The following is a 20,570-nucleotide window of genomic DNA, read 5'->3' as shown; positions in this document are numbered from 1 at the left end:
GTGACTCGTATGTTTTGAAATGCTACAGGTCATAAATATTCAAAATTGAAGAGAAAAATAGATTAATTTCAACACTAGATCAAGTGCAACGGCAATGGATGCCAAATACTCAGTACAATTCTCTCATATGCTGTTAAACTGACATGTTTGTATGAGTGCCTCACCCCTAGGCATTTGATGTCAGGAGATCGTGAATGCTGGTACCAGTAGTTAGATTGATGACTTTGTAATAACAAAAACCAGTTAAGTTTCAGAAAAGCTGAGTTGCTACTCCTGGTTTGATCAATTGTGCAAAAACATGTTGATACATTTGTGCAGAGGACTTACTGTTATTTTATCTGAGGATTTCCTTCAGAAACAGTTTAATAAGCATCTCTACTTTAAACCAAAGCTCATTTCACTTCAAAAGGCTTCAGGCATTAAATATCACAGTTCAGGAACAAATCTGATTTTTTACCATGACACTGAAGATTTAATATCCTAGAGCTTATTCCCTCCGCCTCTTAATTTTTTCAAATAAATCCAAAATGTATGGAAGTTTGAAATCAGAATAAAAAGTTGTCAGACTCCCAATTTCATATTTTCCCAATTAAAAAAAAAGAAAAGTAGTAACCATACTTTAAAAAAAAAAATCTCCATGTTATACACACAATATTCCAGGCTATGCAGTTGTGAAACAACTACACTTCTTGGCTCCTAGACATACTCTGCCTTTAGTCTTTTTACGCACCTGAGATGTGTGAAAGTCTGTCAACTGCAAATAGAGTACAGAAGACCTAGGGCCTGATCCTGCAATCCTTACATGCATTTATAACAAACCATTGATCAATGGGAGGATAAAAGTCAGAGAGCATGAGGCGTGTCTAAGACATGCTTGATCAGGCTTTAAATCTAAGTGCATTATACAACATATTTTAAGGTGACATCTCAAAATGAAATATTGATTTCTTCAGCAGTGCAGAAGTAACACACAACAAGATTTACATACAGTAATAATTTATTCTGAAATGTTCATTTTAGTTTCTGTTGAGACATCATCCATGTCTCATTAATAAAAGAGCAGCCATCTCACCTCAAATACCAGAATATACAACAAGTTACAGCATAGCAAAAATTCTATCTACTTTCAGATAAAATCTAGTTCAGGTAAAATAATTCTGTTCAAGGTTTTACAGTGACACAGATTTCCTTTTTTGCAGAACACAAAGAAAGTGTAAATTGTTACACCATAGCTATCTATGCACATTATGTGACCACAGAAATGTTAATCATTACTTCAGAAAATGAACCATCATTTCCATTCATGCAAAAAAGCAGGCTGGGAAAGCTTGTTCAGCAGAAACCATATTACTGTGAATTTCACAGCCACATGATTAATTATAGGGTTAGATGGATTCACAAATACCAAAACGGAGTATATTTTTTGCATAAATACCACCAATTTTTCCCTGATGTAGTTTAGTCAGTTTGTAATCTAGAAATGATTGAAACAGCAATATAATTGTATCATCTCTATCTGTAAGTGTTCATTATTTCAAGACAAGCAATATTTAAAGGATCATGGGATGGGATGCTAATTAAATACATGTAAAACATACTGTACAAATATACTTGCTTGTAGCGATTTTATTCCAAACTATCAATCAGGTATCCCTCCAAAATATTACCAGTGAAGACAAAGTATACTATCAAATATGGCTTCCAGAACAAGGACCCTCTACAGGAATCAAACCTATTTACAAAAACAAACAAAAAACCCCAATCCCCAGTCTTTTAAAGTTTCATTTGAAACAAAATTTCTACATAGCACTTGTAAATAATACATCAGTTTTTTTTTTTTAATTTATTTAAACAGAAGTCACCAGGTAAGACCCAGAATGACGTTTAGGACTCTGAGTTCCACTAGAGTCTGTATTTTCAGTCTTTGAATCTCGTTTCTTTGTGCTGTTATTTACTGGTGTTGGTATCTGTGATGGTCGAGCAGAACTGTTGTCTGCACTGCTCTTTCGTGGACTTGGATTGTAGTTGAAAGGAGTCACTCTTGCTGCAACAGCTCCACTAGGTGAACTGTGTTTGCTTGAGCTGCTGGAACTGAATGGTGTACGTTCATTAATAATGCTTTCATTGGTCTCTGGTGCAGGAACAGGATTACTCAGCACAGGTTTTGTTTCAGTTCCCTTCTTATCTGGGCTGTCTATCTGAATGAATGAATTCAGGCGATTTTCTAAACCCATTGTGCGAACAGGAACATTTCCATTCCCTGCATTTTGTTTTCCCTGAATATCTTTAGAATCTTTACCATTCGCATTCCCCTTCTCTAAAACACTGTCAATAACTGGGGGAGTATTTCCAGTAGGTGATCGTCCAGATCTAGGATTATTAATAGGGCAGTCTTCAATCCTCACCCACACATCCTCAGTCTTAGAGACAGCAGGTGCCATCTGGTAAATTAAAGTTTTTGAATCAGCACCATTTGTAGTATCTGAAGAGGAATTATGAGAAGGATTACTCATTATCTGAGAAATTTCATTTTCCTTTATCTTTCTCCACGTCCCTTTTGCTGGTACTTGATTTTCTTTAGTTTGTATGTGTCCAGAAAAAGAACTTCCATGTTGCTTTTCATCTTCACTTTTTGCCTTTTCACTGGATTCTGAAGAAGCAGACAGAATTGAGGAAGAACTTCCAGTTCTACGCCAAGTGCTAACACGAGGAAGTGATGAAGAATGCTTACTGTGCTCACGCTTCCATGTTCCTGATCTATTGATTGGCAGCCTAGATGGACTCTCAGAATGAGAGCGAGCTATATCATGACGTTTTGCTGGTCTCCCATCATTATATTCTACAGAAGGGTTAAGATTAGGAGGTAATTTTCGCCAACCACTAGCCTGTACAGTTGAATGAGAAGATAAGGACATATCAGGAAGTGATGGACTTAAAACTGGGGTCTGTATTTGGGATCGGGTGGGAGAATCGGGTCTAGAAGGAGACAAAGATTCAAATGAAGCTGACTCTTCTAATTTCCTTCGTAGAGTTGGACTTGGAGCTTCTTTAATAAAAGTTGACTGGCGCACTAGAACAGGTCTCTCTGATCTGTCAGATTCACTTCCACTGGATTTTGTGGATGACATTCTAGATAGTTCAACCTTTTTGTTTGAGCCACTACTACTAAGAATTTGGTTCAAACCTTTTGAGGCAGACTCACTTCTGGGAATACCACTAGCACTTTTGGGTAACCCTGTTTGTTTTGCAAGGTTTTGCTGGCTCATCTGTCTGCCTGGTGACGTGTATGACATTCGTCCTGAACCCGAGGACTTAGTTGAAGCTGTACTGGGAGATGAAGTCCTTGGCAGTTGAGACAGTTTATTAGGAGGGCTTATACCGTTTCTGCCTGGGGAAATTGAGCTTCGACCTGGAGACTGCAGAGGTCTGCTTAATGGCTGCTGTTGAGGTCTAGAAGGAGTGGAATCTCTAGATCCTGACCTAGAAGGTCCTTTACTTGACCCACCCTGTTGAGATGGCTGCCTGGTTATAGGACTTGGCTCTGATTTCACTGATGACTTGGCTCCTCTCGGGGAACTAGTGGAACTCTGGCCTTCATTGGGACTTTTGGAGGCTGTGTTCTTGAGTGGGGGCCCTTTTTTTGAAACTGGACTTGTACTGGAAGAGCTATTTCGAACCCCTGGAATGTGAATCATTGTCCTACCTCGTGAGATTGAAGGCATATTTGTTTGCTGGGGCTGCTTCAACTGGCTTGAAACTTCTGAATTAGAGCGAACTTTTCCTGTAATCATACTTTTATACACTTTCTTTCCTCCTTTGATTCCTTTATTTTCCGACTCTACTTTTTTAGTTTCCAATGTACTTTTCTCCCCTGGCTTAATAATTCTCGGACCTTTATTACTAGTAAAGGGTTTTTCTTCTTGGTCTGGAGTAAGATGAAACGGTGACCCTAAAGAAATTCCAGATTTTAGTGAAAGGATGGAATCAGAGTCTGATGAAGCTTGTCTAGACAGTGAAGCAGCAGCAGCAGCTTGGTGTAAGCTGCTAACTATAGAATTTGCACCTTCTTGAATAGCTTTCCAATCAAAATTCTCTGAATCAGGTGAGAAACCATGCTCTGAATCAGGCCTCTTTATATCTCTCAAATCTAGTGTCAGGTCTTCTGCCAATATACCACCCATGTTTCTGGAACTATTCTTTTCACTTTCACTCTTGACTCTTGAGGGCTTTTTCTTTTTAGGCATGGCAGAACTAATGCATTCCTGCAAAAGGTCATCTTCTGAGTCAATACTAAGAGAACTAAGAGAACTGTTTCTAGAAAAACACACAGGTGTATCTTCAACGTGAAATGATTTGGGTGCATAACCAGAGGCCTGTGGTCTACTTGATTCTATCTGTGAATCAGGAGGTTCAGTTCGTTTTGTAGTTTCACTTTCTTTGTTGTTGTTGTTTTCTTGATCAATATCACTGAGCGAACTCAATGATGAATTGCGAGAAAAACAAACGGGAGTATTTTCAATAGCAAAATTCTGCATTTTCTCATCCATAGCTGCGCCTCTGTCCGGGATATCTTTGGATGGTTGAGGGAAAGGGGTTTGCTTCTGCATCAAAGTTTTAGGCTGACTTCTGCCTGTTGGATGTTTTTGACCTTGTGTCCGACTAGTTGACTGCTGATTTGAAGTCTGTTCTGTATCAGTGCAAGCTTTGGTTTCTGTTTCCTTAGTTTCTTTTCCTTTTCTTAATTCAGCCTTCTCCCTAGAAAGGTCAACATCATCATCATCAAAGTCTAGTGAACTTAGTGAGTCATTCCGTGAAAAACAATAAGGAGTCCCCTCAATAGGTGTGTAATGATGAGGGGAATCAAATGCAAAGCTTCCTCTTACACGTTCCTCATTATTTGGAAGTTTATCATTGAAGTCTCTTGAGTTATTTTTGAAGTTCTGTTTCTTTGCATCTTTGTTGTCTGAATAGGTTCTTTCACTACTAAAATTACTTTTTGGCTCTGTGTTTTTTCTTAAGCGGGCTCTGTACTCATTACTTTGAGGCATAGGCTTTACTGGAGATGTTAGCTTCTTTTTCTCACCTTCTGGTTGGTTTTTACCACTTACAGACGAAGATGCTGACGCTTGTTGAATCTGATCCATTATCTTTTTTACCCTGAAAGGCTTGTGGCTTTTTCCCTTTGGCATAGCAGAGTTAATGCACTCTGCAAGAATGTCACCTTCTTCTGTTTTGTCATCATCCAATCCTGAGGTAGACACAGTTGAGTCTTTCCCTCTTTGAGCATCATCTGTACTTCTACCTTCGGTAGGAATGGTATCTCTCTTTTCAAATTCACCTGATTCTGCCCTTGTACCCACATTCTCCACATTGGCCAACTCATTTGGTGGTGATTCTATTGTGAGATCACTCAGAGATGTAGCTGTTGAAAAATTTATTGGTGTACCTTCAACACAATACACACGTGGCATATCATCTCCAGGTGTAAAACTAACATGCTTTTGAGACTGCAATCTATTTTGGGAAGGGAGGAGTTTGTACACTGGCAAATGGCTTGGCTTCCTGGCTACAGGAGGAGGTATTTTTGAAGCAGTTGTTTGAGAAAGCTTTTTGGCTTTGCGTGAAGATTTTGTTGGCATAGCAGAAATAATACATTCTTCTAATATTTCAATATCATCATCATCAGAATCATCTAGTATATCCTTTTCTGTTTCAGTAGGCTTCTCTGCTTTCTTCTCTTGGTTATCCTTTGTATCTTCTGGCTGTTCAGGTTCTGCTTCATTTTCATGAACAGGAGGCATTATTCTCAACTCTACATCTTTCTGAATAAATGGTTCATCAAGACTCAGAGCACTTAGGCTGGAGGAACAAGAAAATCCATCTGGTGTACTTTCGGTAGCAAAATGTAACAATGTATCAGCATCTGGCAATACCTGAACTCTTTGAACAGCTGCGTTTACAGCTGCTTGTCTAGAACCAGACTCTCTCTTTTCAACATTGGGTACTTTACCTTTAGCTGTTTCTCTCTTTACTGGAACTGCTTGAGCAGGGGGTGGGGTTTTACTTCTACTTGGAGGCATTGTTTGTCCAGGGCTATCTGGAAGATCACTGGGGCTTATAATACCACTTACCATTCCGCTGCAAGGCTCACTTTGAACAGAGCTAGCAATGGAACGGCTTTCAAAACTATCCAAGGAACTTACAGAAGTACATCTGCTAAACATGAGTGGAGTCTCCTGTACGTAATGTTCTGGTGGACTTTTAGGAGTCTGAGCACCACTTTTTGAAGGAGATTTGGCACCTGAAGAAAATTCAACAGCTTTATGTCTAGATGAATCAGAAGGAGATAAACTAGAAGCCTGAAGTCTATTGGATTTTGTTCTAATATGTTGTGATGTTGATGGGACTTCACTAACTGCACCTTCAGTTGACAGAGTGACACTATTGTCTTTCAGTTCTGCTATCTGCAGTGTGCTACTGGCATCTGTTACACGTGTGGCTTGATCACGCCCTATTTCATCTTCAGCCGAGGACAAAGATGACAAAGAGCTACATCTTGAAAAACATATTGGTGTATCTTCCACACAATAAGTCTGTATAGTTTCCTGGTTGATGGAAGGACTCTTACAGGAGGCAGGCTTCTGAGCATGACCCCCTCTCTGTGCAGCATTTGGATGAAGCTGGTTCTGTCTCTTTGAGCTAGCTGAAGGGGTTGATGTGTTCCCACTACTTGATGAGATATGATCAGTTTTAGTGCTTTGTACTGACGAACTCTTTGAAAAAGAAAAAGATGGTTTCTGAGAAGAGGAAGGAACTTCTGTTGAGTATTTCAGACTATAATCAATAGGTTGATCTACATGGTGCTCCTCTTCACTGTACTTTATACTGTAAATAGTTGGTCTGTCTTCTTCATCTTCATGTTGTTCCCCCTCAGAGTAACGCTCACTGTAGTTGGTTGGCTTATCATCATCGTAATCATCAACCTGGCACAAGGACTGGTTTACTTTCTGATTCATCCCATGAGTAGTGCCTACTCTGTTTTGTTCTGAACTGTTGGATCCTCTTGATCTGAAAAGATCTTGCTGGCCAAACGGTGACTGGTATTTCATGTGATTATCATCACCACCTTCAGTATATCCAGGATAGGTCGTACTTTGACTTCTTGACTGCCTTTGTTCATTTTGTTTTATTTCATCTTCTATTATATGTTTAGGTCTTGCCCATCTTTCATTCTGTGAGGGGCTTTGCCTTCCAGAATTCAACTGTTCATCTGAATATTTAAGACTGTAATTGATTGGAGTGTCCAGTTCTCCATCATTGTCATCCATATGATTTGCGCTATGTATCTTGTGAGCTAAATCAGCTGGATATTGTCCATAACTGCAAAATTTACTTTCATCATCTTCAGAGTAAGACTCAATGGAAGGTTTCATTTGACCTCTTTTACCATAGCCATCACTACTACTGACGCTATTTAAGCTGTCATTTGAAGCTCTCGTATATTCCATTTTTGCATAAGGCACAGGACATGCCCTGTTTGAATTCTCGGGTTTAGGAAAGTTATAAGTGTTCGAATGGGCATGGGCAGTGGATGTTCTTCTTAATGCATTCCTGTCTTCTGTCAAGCAGTGCATTTCAGCTGTGGATCCAGAACTTCTGTCTTCTTGTGGAACATGCATATTCGTTACTTCTTCCATTACTTTGGCAATCTGAGCTGCAGCAGTAGAGATCTGCATTCCTATTCGCTTAGAGGCGTTCCCAGCATTTTCTGTAGCTGGGTGATAGTTGCCTAATCCCATTGTTCTCTCTCTGTCCACACTTCTGTCCTTTTCAGATCGAGAGTTTTCTATATTTCCTCTATTGGAGGAAGAGGAGCCAGGCAACACTGTAGTATTTAAATATGGTGAAAGTACAGTCACGTTACTTGTATTAAAACTCTCGGTCCTGCAAATTCCATCATCATGTCGACTAGAATCCAAAACATATTCGCTATACAGATTTTGCTTATGTCTCTGCTTATTACGGTGAGATGTTTTGGGGCTTAAATTATCAATGTTGTCAAAAGTCTCAGACAAATGCTGAGCATCTAACTCTGCTTCCAGTGCCTTTTGCTTTCTAACATGAAGAGAGGGTAAGCTTGAGCCTGGAGACATAATATTGGCATCCTTATACTTTGCAGGCCTATTTGCCATCAGGTTCCTTAAAGCTGCAGCACTGCCCATAGCTATCATTTTGTGCTTTGAATGAATGAGGTTTTTGAGCATGCTAACTGCTCCCATGTCCCACAATGCTTCCTGGTCCTTTGCATTTCGTGCAGAGAGGTTCCACAGGGTCCCACACGCATTACTGACTATTGTCAAGCTGTGTGACTTCAAATGCTGTAACAACGTTTGTAAGCAGCTGTTCTCTCTCAAGATTTGCCTGGAATTAAGAAATTGAAAGCAAAAAAAAAGAAAAAAGAAAAAAAATCAATAAGTAGCATTTCAACAAGACAAACAAAAACCTATCAAGGCTGTAGCCAAATTTTGTCCTTAATCAAGATAATTAATATGATTTCTGCAGCACAAAAGTGTGTTACTTTTCCTAAATTACAGTCTGACTATCAAGCAATTTCTTAAAGCAGTTATCACTTCATTGGTTTTTTTCCCCCTCCCCTACCACCTTCCTCTATGTCAGTCTTTTCCCAGTGGTTTCCTCTGGCTGACCAGATGGATGAAAACCTATCTTTGCAGGAGACACTAATGTTACTATTCAGCATTTAACAAGCAAAACTGATACTGCCAGGGATGAAAGTAACTTAAAGGACTTCGGTATGCAGGGTGGCAGGGGTCCTGAGCAAGGTGTGTGGGGGTGGCGGCTCTGGGCCCCTGGAAGGGGCAAGAGCCTCGAGCAGAAAGGCCGGGGCTGGGGCCAGACTCCTCCAGCCAGCCCTTCAGTGCTGTGCGGCCTACGCCGCCTGGGGCTCTGGCGGTGATTTACAGGGTCCGGGGCTTTAGCTGCTGGCATGGTATGGTGTACCAATAAGAAAGTGGCCACTGGTACACAGCCGACCATACCGGCAGGGCCGCTGATGCGAGTGGGGCAGGGGAGGCAAAAGGGGCAGCTGCCCCAGGACCCAATGATTTAAAAGGCCCGGGGCTCCCGGCAGCAGCCAGAGCCCCAAGCCCTTTAAATTGCCGGGCCCCGGGGCAGCTGCCCCTTTTTGCCACCCAAGCCCTTACATCAGCAGCCCTGCCGGTACGGTAAGCTGTGTACCAGCGGCCACTTTCTTATTGGTATACCATACCGGACTGGAGCGGCTTACTTTCACCTCTGGATACTGCATTTACCTTTTCATAGACTATTACTATCTAAATGGATGGTTTTCCTCACCAAAGCCTTTAAAAATAAAATCAACCTTGATTACGATACTTATTTGGTATATATAGTCACGTGAGAACACTTCTTTGTGAATTCTCTTGTAAATAAATTTCTGCTACAGATTTCAGATTTTCAGAAAAACATGATGCTTGTTTCTTGTAAAATCAGATGGTGCATTTACCTGTGATCCTCATTTGTAGCAATCAAGCTAGAAACATTCCGTAGTATTCCTCCTCCACTTTCAATGATGGCTAAAGTATTTGTTTGGCTTCGGTAAGTCAATGTGCCAACTAAAAAGGCCAGAGCACCATCCACAGAACATATATCAGCTTTATTCTCAGTGCAATGAGCTGACAAATTCCATAAGGCACTCAATACACTTTTAAGGGTGGATTCCTATGACAAGAGTGAAAATGACACAATTAGACCAGGGGTTTTCAATATGTTGGCCATGAGCCTCTGGGAGATTCACAAACAGGTTTCAGGGAGGTCGCCATCTTTCTCCCATTTTCTAACTCTAATGGTTGCAAAGATAACCTTGAAAATGTGAACAAAACATAAACCGATTCAGTGATGCCTGCCTGAATCTGCAGATAGCCTGAAACAACAGCTCTAAGAGGTGTGAACTGCCTCACTGATCTCAATTAAGGCCCGTGAATTATGTAATTCAGTAGCTATGGAATCTGGCATTTTTCCAATTTGCTACAAAATTTGGAATTTTTGTCATGGAATTCATCCTTTAGCTACATTCAGGTGCACCCAATGTTTTGCTTTCTGTCTTCCTGAAGCTACCTCTATGTCTCCAGCTTTTCACTAAAAAAGGGAATTAATTTGATTACAGTGCATACTGCCTGCACTGTTACATGGAGCCAGGGAGCTGAGAAGTTGCAACTACCTTCTCTTTTTCACCTTCTTCTGTTGGTCTGCTGCTAGCAATCTAACTTTTTTGTCAAACAGATTCAGACCAAAATATGCACCAGAATGTTGGTCCTCTACCACAGTTCTTCAAAAGAGTTGTTAAAGTAGCTGGCAAAGGATTCTGGTAGGGCTCTCAATCACAATTAATTGCACTGTTAAACAATAGAATACCAATTGAAATTTATTAAATATCTTAGGATGTTTTTCTATTTTCAAATATATCGATTTCAATTACAACACAGAATACAAAGTGTACAGGGCTCACTTTATATTTATTTTTTTATTACAAATATTTACACTGTAAAAATGAAACAAAAGAAATAGTATTTTTCAATTCACCTCATACAAGTACTGTAGTGCAATCTCTTAATCATGAAAGCACAACCTACAAATGTAGGCTTTTTTGTTACATAACTGCACTCAAAAGAAAACAATGTAAAACTTTAGAGCCTACAACTCCACTCAGTCCTATTGCTTGTTCAGCCAATCATTAAGAGAAACAAGTTTGTTTACATATATAGGAGATAATGCTGCCCACTTCTTTATCACAATGTCACCTGAAAATGAGAACAAGTGTTCACATGGCACTGTTGTAGCTGGCGTCACAAGGTATTTACGTGCCAGATGTGCTAAAGATTCATATGCCTCTTCATGCTTCGGCCACTGGAAGTGCTTCCATGCTGATGACGCTCATTAAAAAAATAATGTGTTAATTAAATTAGTGACTGAACTCCTTGGGGGAGAATTGTATCTCTCCTGCTCTGTTTTACCTGCATTCTGCCGTATATTTCATGTTGTAGCAGTCTCGGATGATGACCCAGCACATGTTGTTCATTTTAAGAACACTTTCACTGCAGATTTGACAAAACGCAAAGAAACTACCAATGTGAGATTTCTAAAGATAGCTATGGCACTCAACTCATGGTTTAAGGATCTGAAGTGTCTTCCAAAATCTGAGAGGGAGGAGGTGTGGAGCATGCTTTCAGAAGTCTTAAAAGAGCAACACTCCGATGCGGAAACTACAGGACTCAAACCATCAAAAAAGAAAATCAACCTTCTGCTGGTGACATCTGACTCAGAGGATGAAAATGAATATGTGTTGGTCTTCACTGCTTTAGATTGTTCTCGAGCAGAACCCGTCATCAGCATGGACGCATGTCCACTGGAATGGTGGTTGAAGCACGAAGGGACATATGAATCTTTAGCTTATCTGGCACATAAATATTTTGTGATGCTGGCTACAACAGTGCCATGGGAATGCCTGTTCTCACTTTCAGGTGACATTGTAAACAAGAAGCAGGCAGCATTATCTCCTGCAAATGTAAACAAACTTATTTGTCTGAGCAATTGGCTGAACAAGAAGTAGGACTGAGTGGACTTGCAGGTTCTAAAATTTTACCTTGTTTTATTTTTGAATGCAGTTTTTTTGCACATAATTCTACATTTGTAAGTTCAACTTTCATGATAAAGAGATTGCATTACAGTACTTGTATTACGTGAATTGAAAAATACAATTTCTTTTGTTTTTTTTACAGTGAATACTTGTAATCAAAAATAAATATAAAGTGAACAGTGTAAAAAAAGTCTGCTGGTCATCTTACTTGGAATCACTAAATAGTGAAAGCTGCCAAGCCTCGCAAGTAGGGAAGCAGTGACTGTACTTTGTGTTTGTGGGATCAGTTGCTGCCAGTTAGTCAAAGCAACTCCCTTCTCCAATGATCTAGTCAGCTGATGTATTCATGACATGGCTGCAAATATTTGGGAATAGCCATTCTGAAAATTTAGGAGACCCTGTACTTAATACAACTAGAAGAAACTACCAATGTATCTTCTTCTGCCCAATTTTTAATAGTTGTCCAGCATGAGTAGAAAGGATTCCTACATGAGTACTTCCTGTTTTTCTGTCCAACTCAGTACACGAGATATGGGAAGAAAAGTGTTTGAAGCCTTCCTACAGTTAGTTCTCACAACTGGGTTGAATTGGCTTTGCTTTTTTGTTCTTTGCACTGAAGGTTTCTGAGATATGACAGGAAAACACATGCATAGACTAATGATTAAAATCCTATCTATTCCACCACAAGCCATTCGGACACTATGTAAATAATCATGAAGCTTTGAAGGCACAGAAGATTGCCAGAAGAAATGAAAATTGTACTTTATGAGGCTGTAAAAGCTGTGAACTTAATTAAAGGTAAGCCCAACAATGCACACATTTCACTATTTTATGTGAGGAAATGAGCACTCAAGATCAGCAGTTCCTCTTCCCCAATAAGGCTTTCATGGTAGCAAAGTTTTGGATCACTTGTTTGATCTCAGAGAAGACAAAGATTTCCCTTGACAAATAAGTCTCTGATCAGCATCAGCTTGCTCTGAATGATTTTCTCTTCAAGGGCAAGATATGCATGGATTCTCAACCCCAGGGGTCAAAACTCCCAGCATGGTTCTGAACAGATGTCAGGGGTCGCAACCACCCTGCCCTTCCCACATTGTAAAATGGGAGAGGGTCTTGACAAGGTCCTGGAATGGAAAGGGCAGAGAACCACTGGATGAGACTATTTTAGACAGCATTGGCTCCTTACATCCTTACTCTAAAGTACACAGAGATGAATTTGTAATTCAGCATAAGTAATCTAAAATTCAACAAACTAGCCTTCCCTCTATCTTTTAAATAGTAATGGTAGTCCTGACAGAAAATTAACAATTATTTGTATCTGATCAGTGATGTTTTTAACACAACAATATCTCCTTCTGGTGATTTAAAGTCTAAATTACAATTAACTTATAAATATACAGTATTTATGCCATATTTTAGTAGTAGTGGTAAAGCACACAGGGTAGTAATTTTAAGGGAATAGCAAATGTTTATTTTAGCTTGTCTTTCTTAACTGAGAAGTAAGAAATATCATACTATTTTGATGGAGGCTGGCTGAAACTTTGTTGAAGCCAGCAGGCACGACAGTCACCCTTCATTCAGGATAAATGTAAGAAACAGCTAAGCTCCTTTTTGGAATAAGATAGCTGAAACGATCGTCACCAAAAACACAAACTACAAGCAAAGCTGGTTGAAAACTGAGCTATGCAGTTGGAGGGGTTTTGCTGAGTATCATTTGATGGAGGTGCGTGTGCCTGTGATCAGAAGTCCCCAAAAGCATCCAGAGAGCAGGCAGAGAGAAGCAGCCAAATACTCCAAGTAGACAGCAAGAGAAGAACTGAAAACATGGTCCTGAGAGAAAGTGAAGAGAGGGAGCTTTTTGGGCAATGGTGCTTGCTTGAGAGAGACTTAGAAACATGAGCAAACAAACTGCTTCCAGTTTGATTCTAACTGTGTTTAGGGAAACAGAAATTTGTGTACATTTTTTTGTAAATAATCAGAATTGCACCAAAGTAGTACCTCACTCTATCATCAATTCTTCCTCCTAATGGAAACAACCCGCAATACTCCAAATATTGGATATCCACTTTGGTCAAAAAGAGTAGCAATACTTTTTCTGTTGCTTACAAAAGAATAGGAAACATTCATACAGTTTCTTGAAAATATATCACACAATAGTCCTTTAAAACCTTTACCTTTTTAACTTCCAAAGCACATTCCATCAATGCTTTCACACTTCCAACTTCACGCAAAGTCTTTTTACTGTTTACATCTGCTCGCCAGGACAAATTCCTCAAAACACTTGCAATAACCTGCAAAATGTAAAAGGAAAATAATGTGTCAATATATTTAATTCTTTACTAGATTATCATCAGTCCATTAATAACCTCTGGATGCCAAGAACAAGTATGTATTCCATTAATAATTGCACTTTCTCCAAGGCTGTACCTTAGGTTTGCTTTTGTTTTGATGTCTGTCTTAGGCTCACATGCAAATACCAAGCTTGATAGAAATTAGACTGGGACTCAAGACCTTAGTTCTATTCTTGCCTCTTTATAGCCTTCTTGTGTAACCTCACTGATATGCTTAAATTCCCTTTTCTTCAGTTTCTCCATTTGTAAAAACAGGATAATATTTCTCTACCTCATATAGCTGTAGTGTGGCTAAATTTATTAATGTTTATACAGCTCTTTGAGGTCTTCTGATGGAAAGTTCTAGAAGTGAAAAATACTACATTTTAATATAATATCCCCAAACTACGAATGGGCATACAATATTAGACCAACAATCCATCTAGTTCAGCATCCTATCTCTGAGACCAGCTTGTACCAGATGCTTCAGAGAAACATGCCAAAAAAACCCCAAAACCATCCCATAGTGGACAATTATGGAACAAACTAACCCTATCAATTAATACATAGTTAAGCCCTGAAGCATGATAATTTATATCCCTTATTGTAAGCAGGGCTAGTAGCACTGCCTATTATGGTTGCCCAACATTTCCCAGTTTAAGACCCTATTTTCAGTTACTTTTAACTTTCAAAACACTGTTTGGTCTCAAATTTTCCATGATGGGTGTCTGCCTCAGGTTGAAATTCTTGGGGTGGGTTCAGCCAAAATGGTACAGCTATTATGGAGAATAAGAGTAGGGAAAATAACGTTTTTCAATGTTAAAAAAAATTCTGGTGAACTATTCTTCGGGGGAAAAAGTCCCCATGCTTTAGTGCAGGGGACCTGAAATTTGGCTAGGGATGGCCTATGTGACAGAGATGTGCCTTTTTGCTGTCCATGTGAAAATTCATTTGACTGTGGCCAAGTTATAAACCTTTGAAAAATCACAGTTCACACATAAACTCGAACGAGTCTCTACTGAGTATCAGCTAAAATCTCTGAAGATTCCATCCTCTTTGAGCATGCTTGAACCTTTCACAGCTCCTAGTGCTGACCAGGCTGCGCATGCACCATTCTCACAGAGTATGCTCCATCCCCTCACAACTCCTGTGTGACTAAATTGTACATGCACCATCCCCACAAAGCAACTGAGCATGCTCCTTCCCACAAATGCAAGAGCTAAGCAGGATTTGTGATGTAACTGCTCCATCCAGTTGCCAGAGGCTGCCTCTCTTGTGTTCTCAGTGCCTCCCTACTTGTGCCCAGGTAGTAAGAAGGAAAAGGAGGAAGCACAAGGATGTTCTTTTTATCCATATGTGTGTAATCCATTTTTGAGTCTTGCAAAGTTCTTGGCCTCAGTGATATTTTATGACAACAAATCCTAGAGGTAATTATGTGCAGTTTTTAATTTGTTATTTTTCAGTTTCATTGACTGTTCTCTTGTTCTTGTATTAGGGTAAATAGGAGTGCCTAATTTATCTTCTTTATACCATTCATTATTTTATTATACCTCTCTCATGTCCTCTCACCAGTCTCCTTTCTAAACTGAATAGTCCCTGTCTTTTCAGTTTCTCTTTCTACTGAAGTCTTTCTAGACCTCTAAGGATTTTCCTCACCCATCTCTGGTCACCTTATATTTCTGCAATTTTATCCCCTCCCATAGGCTGAGTAAAGATAAATTTAGTATATTAGGTGAGGGCATTTTAATAGTTTCAATATTATTTTCTATCTCCTAAAATTTTGTTTGGTCTTTTAACCATTGCTGTATACTGAGAAGTCCCCAATGTGTCCAGCACTTTCCCTCTGCCCTGAATGGCTTCAGTTAATTAAAAACCTAAAAGTGTATGAAGATTTTAAAATATTTCTTCCAATGCATTTGTCAATACAGAATTTCATCATGCTGCCCATTCTTACTTTTGTTAGCTACTTCTGAACATCCTCACAGTCTGCTCTAGTCTTGACTAACCTAAATATTTCTGTGTTATCTGCAGACATTGGCATCTGATCCCCGTCCTAAAATAAAATCAGGGGACATCTTATTGTTACCCTTTATTGTCTCAGCCACTTTCTCATCTACAATTACTTAGTTTCTTTAATAGTAATAGCTTGTAAGGAACTTTGTCAAAGGTTTCTTAACAGTCTAAATTAATTCTATCTACCATAACTTCTTTCTCCTTATAATTCTTCAAGTGTATCAACAAAACAGCAGATAAATAGAATTTTCCCTTCTAAAGGTCATGCTCATTTGTTCCTATCATATTTCATCTAGGTGGTTTATAATTCTATTTTTAATTATCCAACAGTTTTCATGGTACCGAAATAAGGCTTACTGGTCTAATGCCCAGGATCACTTGTACCACTTGCTTTAAAAGAGTTATTTAAAAAACTTGTATTAACTAAATTTGTTTCTTTACCTGGTAAAAAACATTAGGCTAGATACTTTGGTGCAGCATGGCAACTTCGTAACAAATTGGTAGCTGGTTCTGGCCACAGAGCCTGCATATCTGATGCTCGGAGAATCACCCAGTCCAGTGCAAGGGGGATTTATTCTTTGGAGTAGAGGCCTCTATACCACCATTCACTTGCTGTTGGCATAGGGGAAGTCTAAGAGGACAGGAGACCTGACCATGCTGTCCCCTATATTGCACTGATCCCCAGCTGCAATTTCAGTTCCTTAGCAGCCAGCTAAACAAGCACTTAGGCAGCTCTAACTTATCCCAGGAAATCAGACTTCTATTCAATGGCCCGAAGATCAGAAGCATAAAGGTGACCTTTATATCACTTGAACTGCATGCAGTTTTGCCAGAAACCAGAATTTAGTCCATGATTATGAGGCTTTTATATTGTAACAAAGATGTACATAGCACTTTACAGAAGACAGACACACATCCCTGAACCAAAGAGCATCTAATTTAACACAGACAAGACAACTAAACAAAACACAGAACAACAACTGAGGATAGAAAGAAAAGTGTTTTTGAAGGGAAAGAGAGAGGGGTCTTGGTGGACAGGGCATGAGAAACCTTAATGAAATAAAGCATGAAAGGAGGAAATGTAGAGACCATTGAGGAGGATTGGGAGGAAATGTAAGACGGAAATCAGAGCAGGGATGAAGAGTTCAATATAATATGATGGAAGATATAGCAGGTCACAATGAAAGGATCAAAGGTGGGGCAACTTCTTCTCAATGAAAAATTACCTGCTGCAAGTCTTCACTTTCAGATTTTAATTGGGCAACAAGCGCTCTCATGCAGCCCTTCATAGAACACAATGTAGCCTGTTACCAAAAAAAAGAAAGAAAAAAGAAAAAGAGAGTCTATTAAAAGAAAGATTAGGCAACTTGATGGTGCAGAGGCTTAATATATTAAACTATTCACCTGTGTCGATCTGGGTTCCAAAACAGCTTAATTATCTCAGTGTTCCAGCAGTAGACATTTGATCCACATCATAAACCACTAAAAAGTTTTGTAAAGCACTATACTGTCAGCTTCTATTCTGGGGAGATCTGCAAATGGCAGAGCTATCCTAATCAGGGATCCAAGTTCTCCCTCCCTGATAACAGGTCTCAGATGAGACCTGGAAGAGTTTACTAGTCCTGAAGGCATTCACAGAGTGTTCCCAAAAAATACTGGATATTTTATTTACTGCCTCGATCTGGCAATGTATCATTACCCATTGTCTATTTAAATTCTACCTATAGGTATGTTTTCTCCTGATTACACTTCCTCCCTCCCCCATCTCCTGCAGCAAATAATATTTTGAAGCAGATCATCTTGACCTGTCTGAGGGGAAAAAATGTCTTTTTAAAACTAGTAACTAAAAATTATGCAACTTGCATCAGAAATTAATCTAATATGCCAAGAAGCAGGAGAACAATATACATTTCTTAAAACAGAAACAAGAATAAAAATAATAATATACCTTGCACAGGAAAACAATACAATCTCAATACTGTAATAATTTAGATGTTTTCATATAAACATGGAAATCCTATACTTACAGGATAGTCAAGAATGATATACACAGGGATTAATAATTAAATTACATCCCACCTCCAGCTTTCCTTTTCTTCCTATCCTCCTGAGAGTCTTTCCCCTGGAAAACACTTAGTGCCCTCCCCCCATCCCTATGGGAAAAGGTAATGATTTATAACAATACAGTATATGGTTTATGTACAATATAATTTTGTAATAAGATACATATCTACATGTGCCAAGACAATGTAATGTCGTTTTATAAATGACTCAAATATTAATAAATAAAATAATCTTCATTTCCACAAACAAAAATATAATTCAGTTCAGAACTTCACTATTCCTTGGCTGGATAACTCTTGCATTACAACACTCAGCATCTGGGTCTATGCTGTAAGATCAGTAACACTGAAATTACTGCATTTACTGTTCAAATGATTTTAATAGCGAACATTTCATAAACCACTTCACTTGTGTTAGGGATTAATACATTATTCTATTTGAAAACTGGGATTGAAAGCTTTCAGATTATATAAAGCATTTGTGTATAGTTCTCTCTCTTCTTGAAATAGGTCCCACTAGCAACCATGTCGAATATGAAGCAAGAGGAAAACCGCAAGATGGTTATCAAAATGAAGTTATTTTAAAGTCCAATATAATATCTTGCAAAATTCTGAGGCTAGAAATTAATAAGGGTTTGTATCACTTGAAAGTGAGTCACATGATAGATTTCCATTTTTTCTTTTTCATTATTTATTTGAATTAGCACTCCCTACATTCTACATACTTTTCAAACACTTAAGAATGATTTTCCATCCTTCAAGAAGCTCACAATTTAAGGAGATTTTCCAATTATTTTTCTTTTTGTTTAATGGTTTATTTAATTCACATAATGAAAAATATTCTTAAAAATATTATAGGTAATATAAAAGCTGTTATAATTAAAACACAATCTGGCTTAACACAGCAAGGCACATTTTCACGGTTTAGTTTTGTTTTTGTTTGTTTGTTTTACACATTTCAGTAAGACAGACAGATTTTAAATTTGACAGGTAGGATAGCAAAGCCTTTAATAAAAAGGGACCCATTTGTCCTGAGGCTTTATCAGAAGCAAATACACATGCCCACTAGTGAAGTAGCTGCCCTCTTTACTGAGGGCATGTTGTAACCCTAAGAACCCCTCAAGGCCAAGGCTATTCTGTAACAGTGGCAAAGAGTCCTGTGGCACCGTATAGGCTAACAGACATATTGGAGCATAAGCTTTCGTGGGTGAATACCCACTTCGTCAGATGCATGTGTTCTGTAACAGTAACTCCTACCAGGCCTGACAAACTCAGCATACTGCTTTAATGGTATTTACCCACAAATGATGTCATGTACGAGTTAAATGGAAGCCAGGACCATACTGATCATTAATATTGCAATGAAATGTATGTACAGATACTATGTAAAAAGTTATATATGCATAATGAAAATACGTTCCTAAACTCTGAATCAAGGCAGGATTGACAAACAGGTTTCTTCCAGACAAAGGATGTATATTCACTTGTCTGCTTCGGTTCACATGTAAATTAAGCATTGTAAGCCAATGCAAGGGAAGCCCTGTTCACATAGGGTATGTCTACACTACGGAATAAGGTCGAATTTATAGAAGTCGGTTTTTTAGAAATCGGTTTTATATATTCGAGTGAGTGTGTCCCCACAGAAAATGCTCTAAGTGCATTAACTCGGCGGAGTGCTTCCACAGTACCGAGGCTAGAGTCGACTTCCGGAGCATTGCACTGTGGATAGCTATCCCACAGTTTCCGCAGTCTCTGCTGCCCATTGGAATTCTGGGTTGAGATCCCAATGCCTGATGGGGCTAAAACATTGTCACGGGTGGTTCTGGGTACATATCGTCAGGCCCCCGTTCCCTCCCTCCCTCCGTGAAAGCAAGGGCAGACAATCGTTTTGCGCCTTTTTTCCTGAGTTACCTGTGCAGACGCCATACCACGGCAAGCATGGAGCCCACTCAGGTAACCGTCACCCTATGTCTCCTGGGTGCTGGCAGACGCGGTACGGCATTGCTACACAGTAGCAGCAACCCCTTGCCTTGTGGCAGCAGACGGTACAGTACAACTGGTAGCAGTCATCGTCACGTCCGAGATGCTCCTGGCCACATCGGCTGGGAGCGCCTGGACAGACATGGGCGCAGGGACTAAATTTGGAGTGACTTGACCAGGTCATTCTCTTTAGTCGTGCAGTCAGTCCTATTGAACCGTCTTATGGTGAGCAGGCAGGCGATACGGATTGCTAGCAGTCGTACTGTACCATCTTCTGCCAGGCAGGCAAGAGATGAGGATGGCTAGCAGTCGTACTGTACCATCTTCTGCCGAGCAGCCATGAGATGTGGATGGCATGCAGTCCTTCTGCACCGTCTGCTGCCAGCCAAAGATGTAAAAGATCGATGGAGTGGATCAAAACAAGAAATAGACCAGATTTGTTTTGTATTCATTTGCCTCCTCCCCTGTCTAGGGGACTCATTCCTCTAGGTCACATTGCAGTCACTCACAGAG

General features: G+C 39.4%; 1 protein-coding gene across 2 annotated transcripts in view; it reads right to left on the bottom strand.

The window, feature by feature from the left end:
- Positions 1-201: 201 nt before the first annotated feature.
- The window catches only part of APC (APC regulator of Wnt signaling pathway), a 200,229-nt gene continuing 179,860 nt past the window's right edge, over positions 202-20,570 (bottom strand). For both annotated transcript variants that reach the window (XM_077817310.1, XM_077817311.1), the window contains 4 exons: positions 17,241-17,318; positions 13,846-13,962; positions 9,542-9,756; positions 202-8,421 (listed from right to left, as the gene is read on the bottom strand). In XM_077817310.1, coding sequence (XP_077673436.1) covers positions 1,848-8,421; positions 9,542-9,756; positions 13,846-13,962; positions 17,241-17,318 — 6,984 coding nt within the window. In that variant the 3' untranslated portion in view covers positions 202-1,847. The remainder of the gene's footprint in view (positions 8,422-9,541; positions 9,757-13,845; positions 13,963-17,240; positions 17,319-20,570) is intronic.

This window comes from Eretmochelys imbricata, chromosome 5 (genome assembly GCF_965152235.1).
Source record: "Eretmochelys imbricata isolate rEreImb1 chromosome 5, rEreImb1.hap1, whole genome shotgun sequence".
In the NCBI taxonomy this organism is placed as follows: Eukaryota; Metazoa; Chordata; order Testudines; family Cheloniidae; genus Eretmochelys; species Eretmochelys imbricata.
The sequence above is the reverse complement of the archived record's forward strand: the minus strand, read 5'-3'. Positions and strand labels throughout refer to the sequence as shown.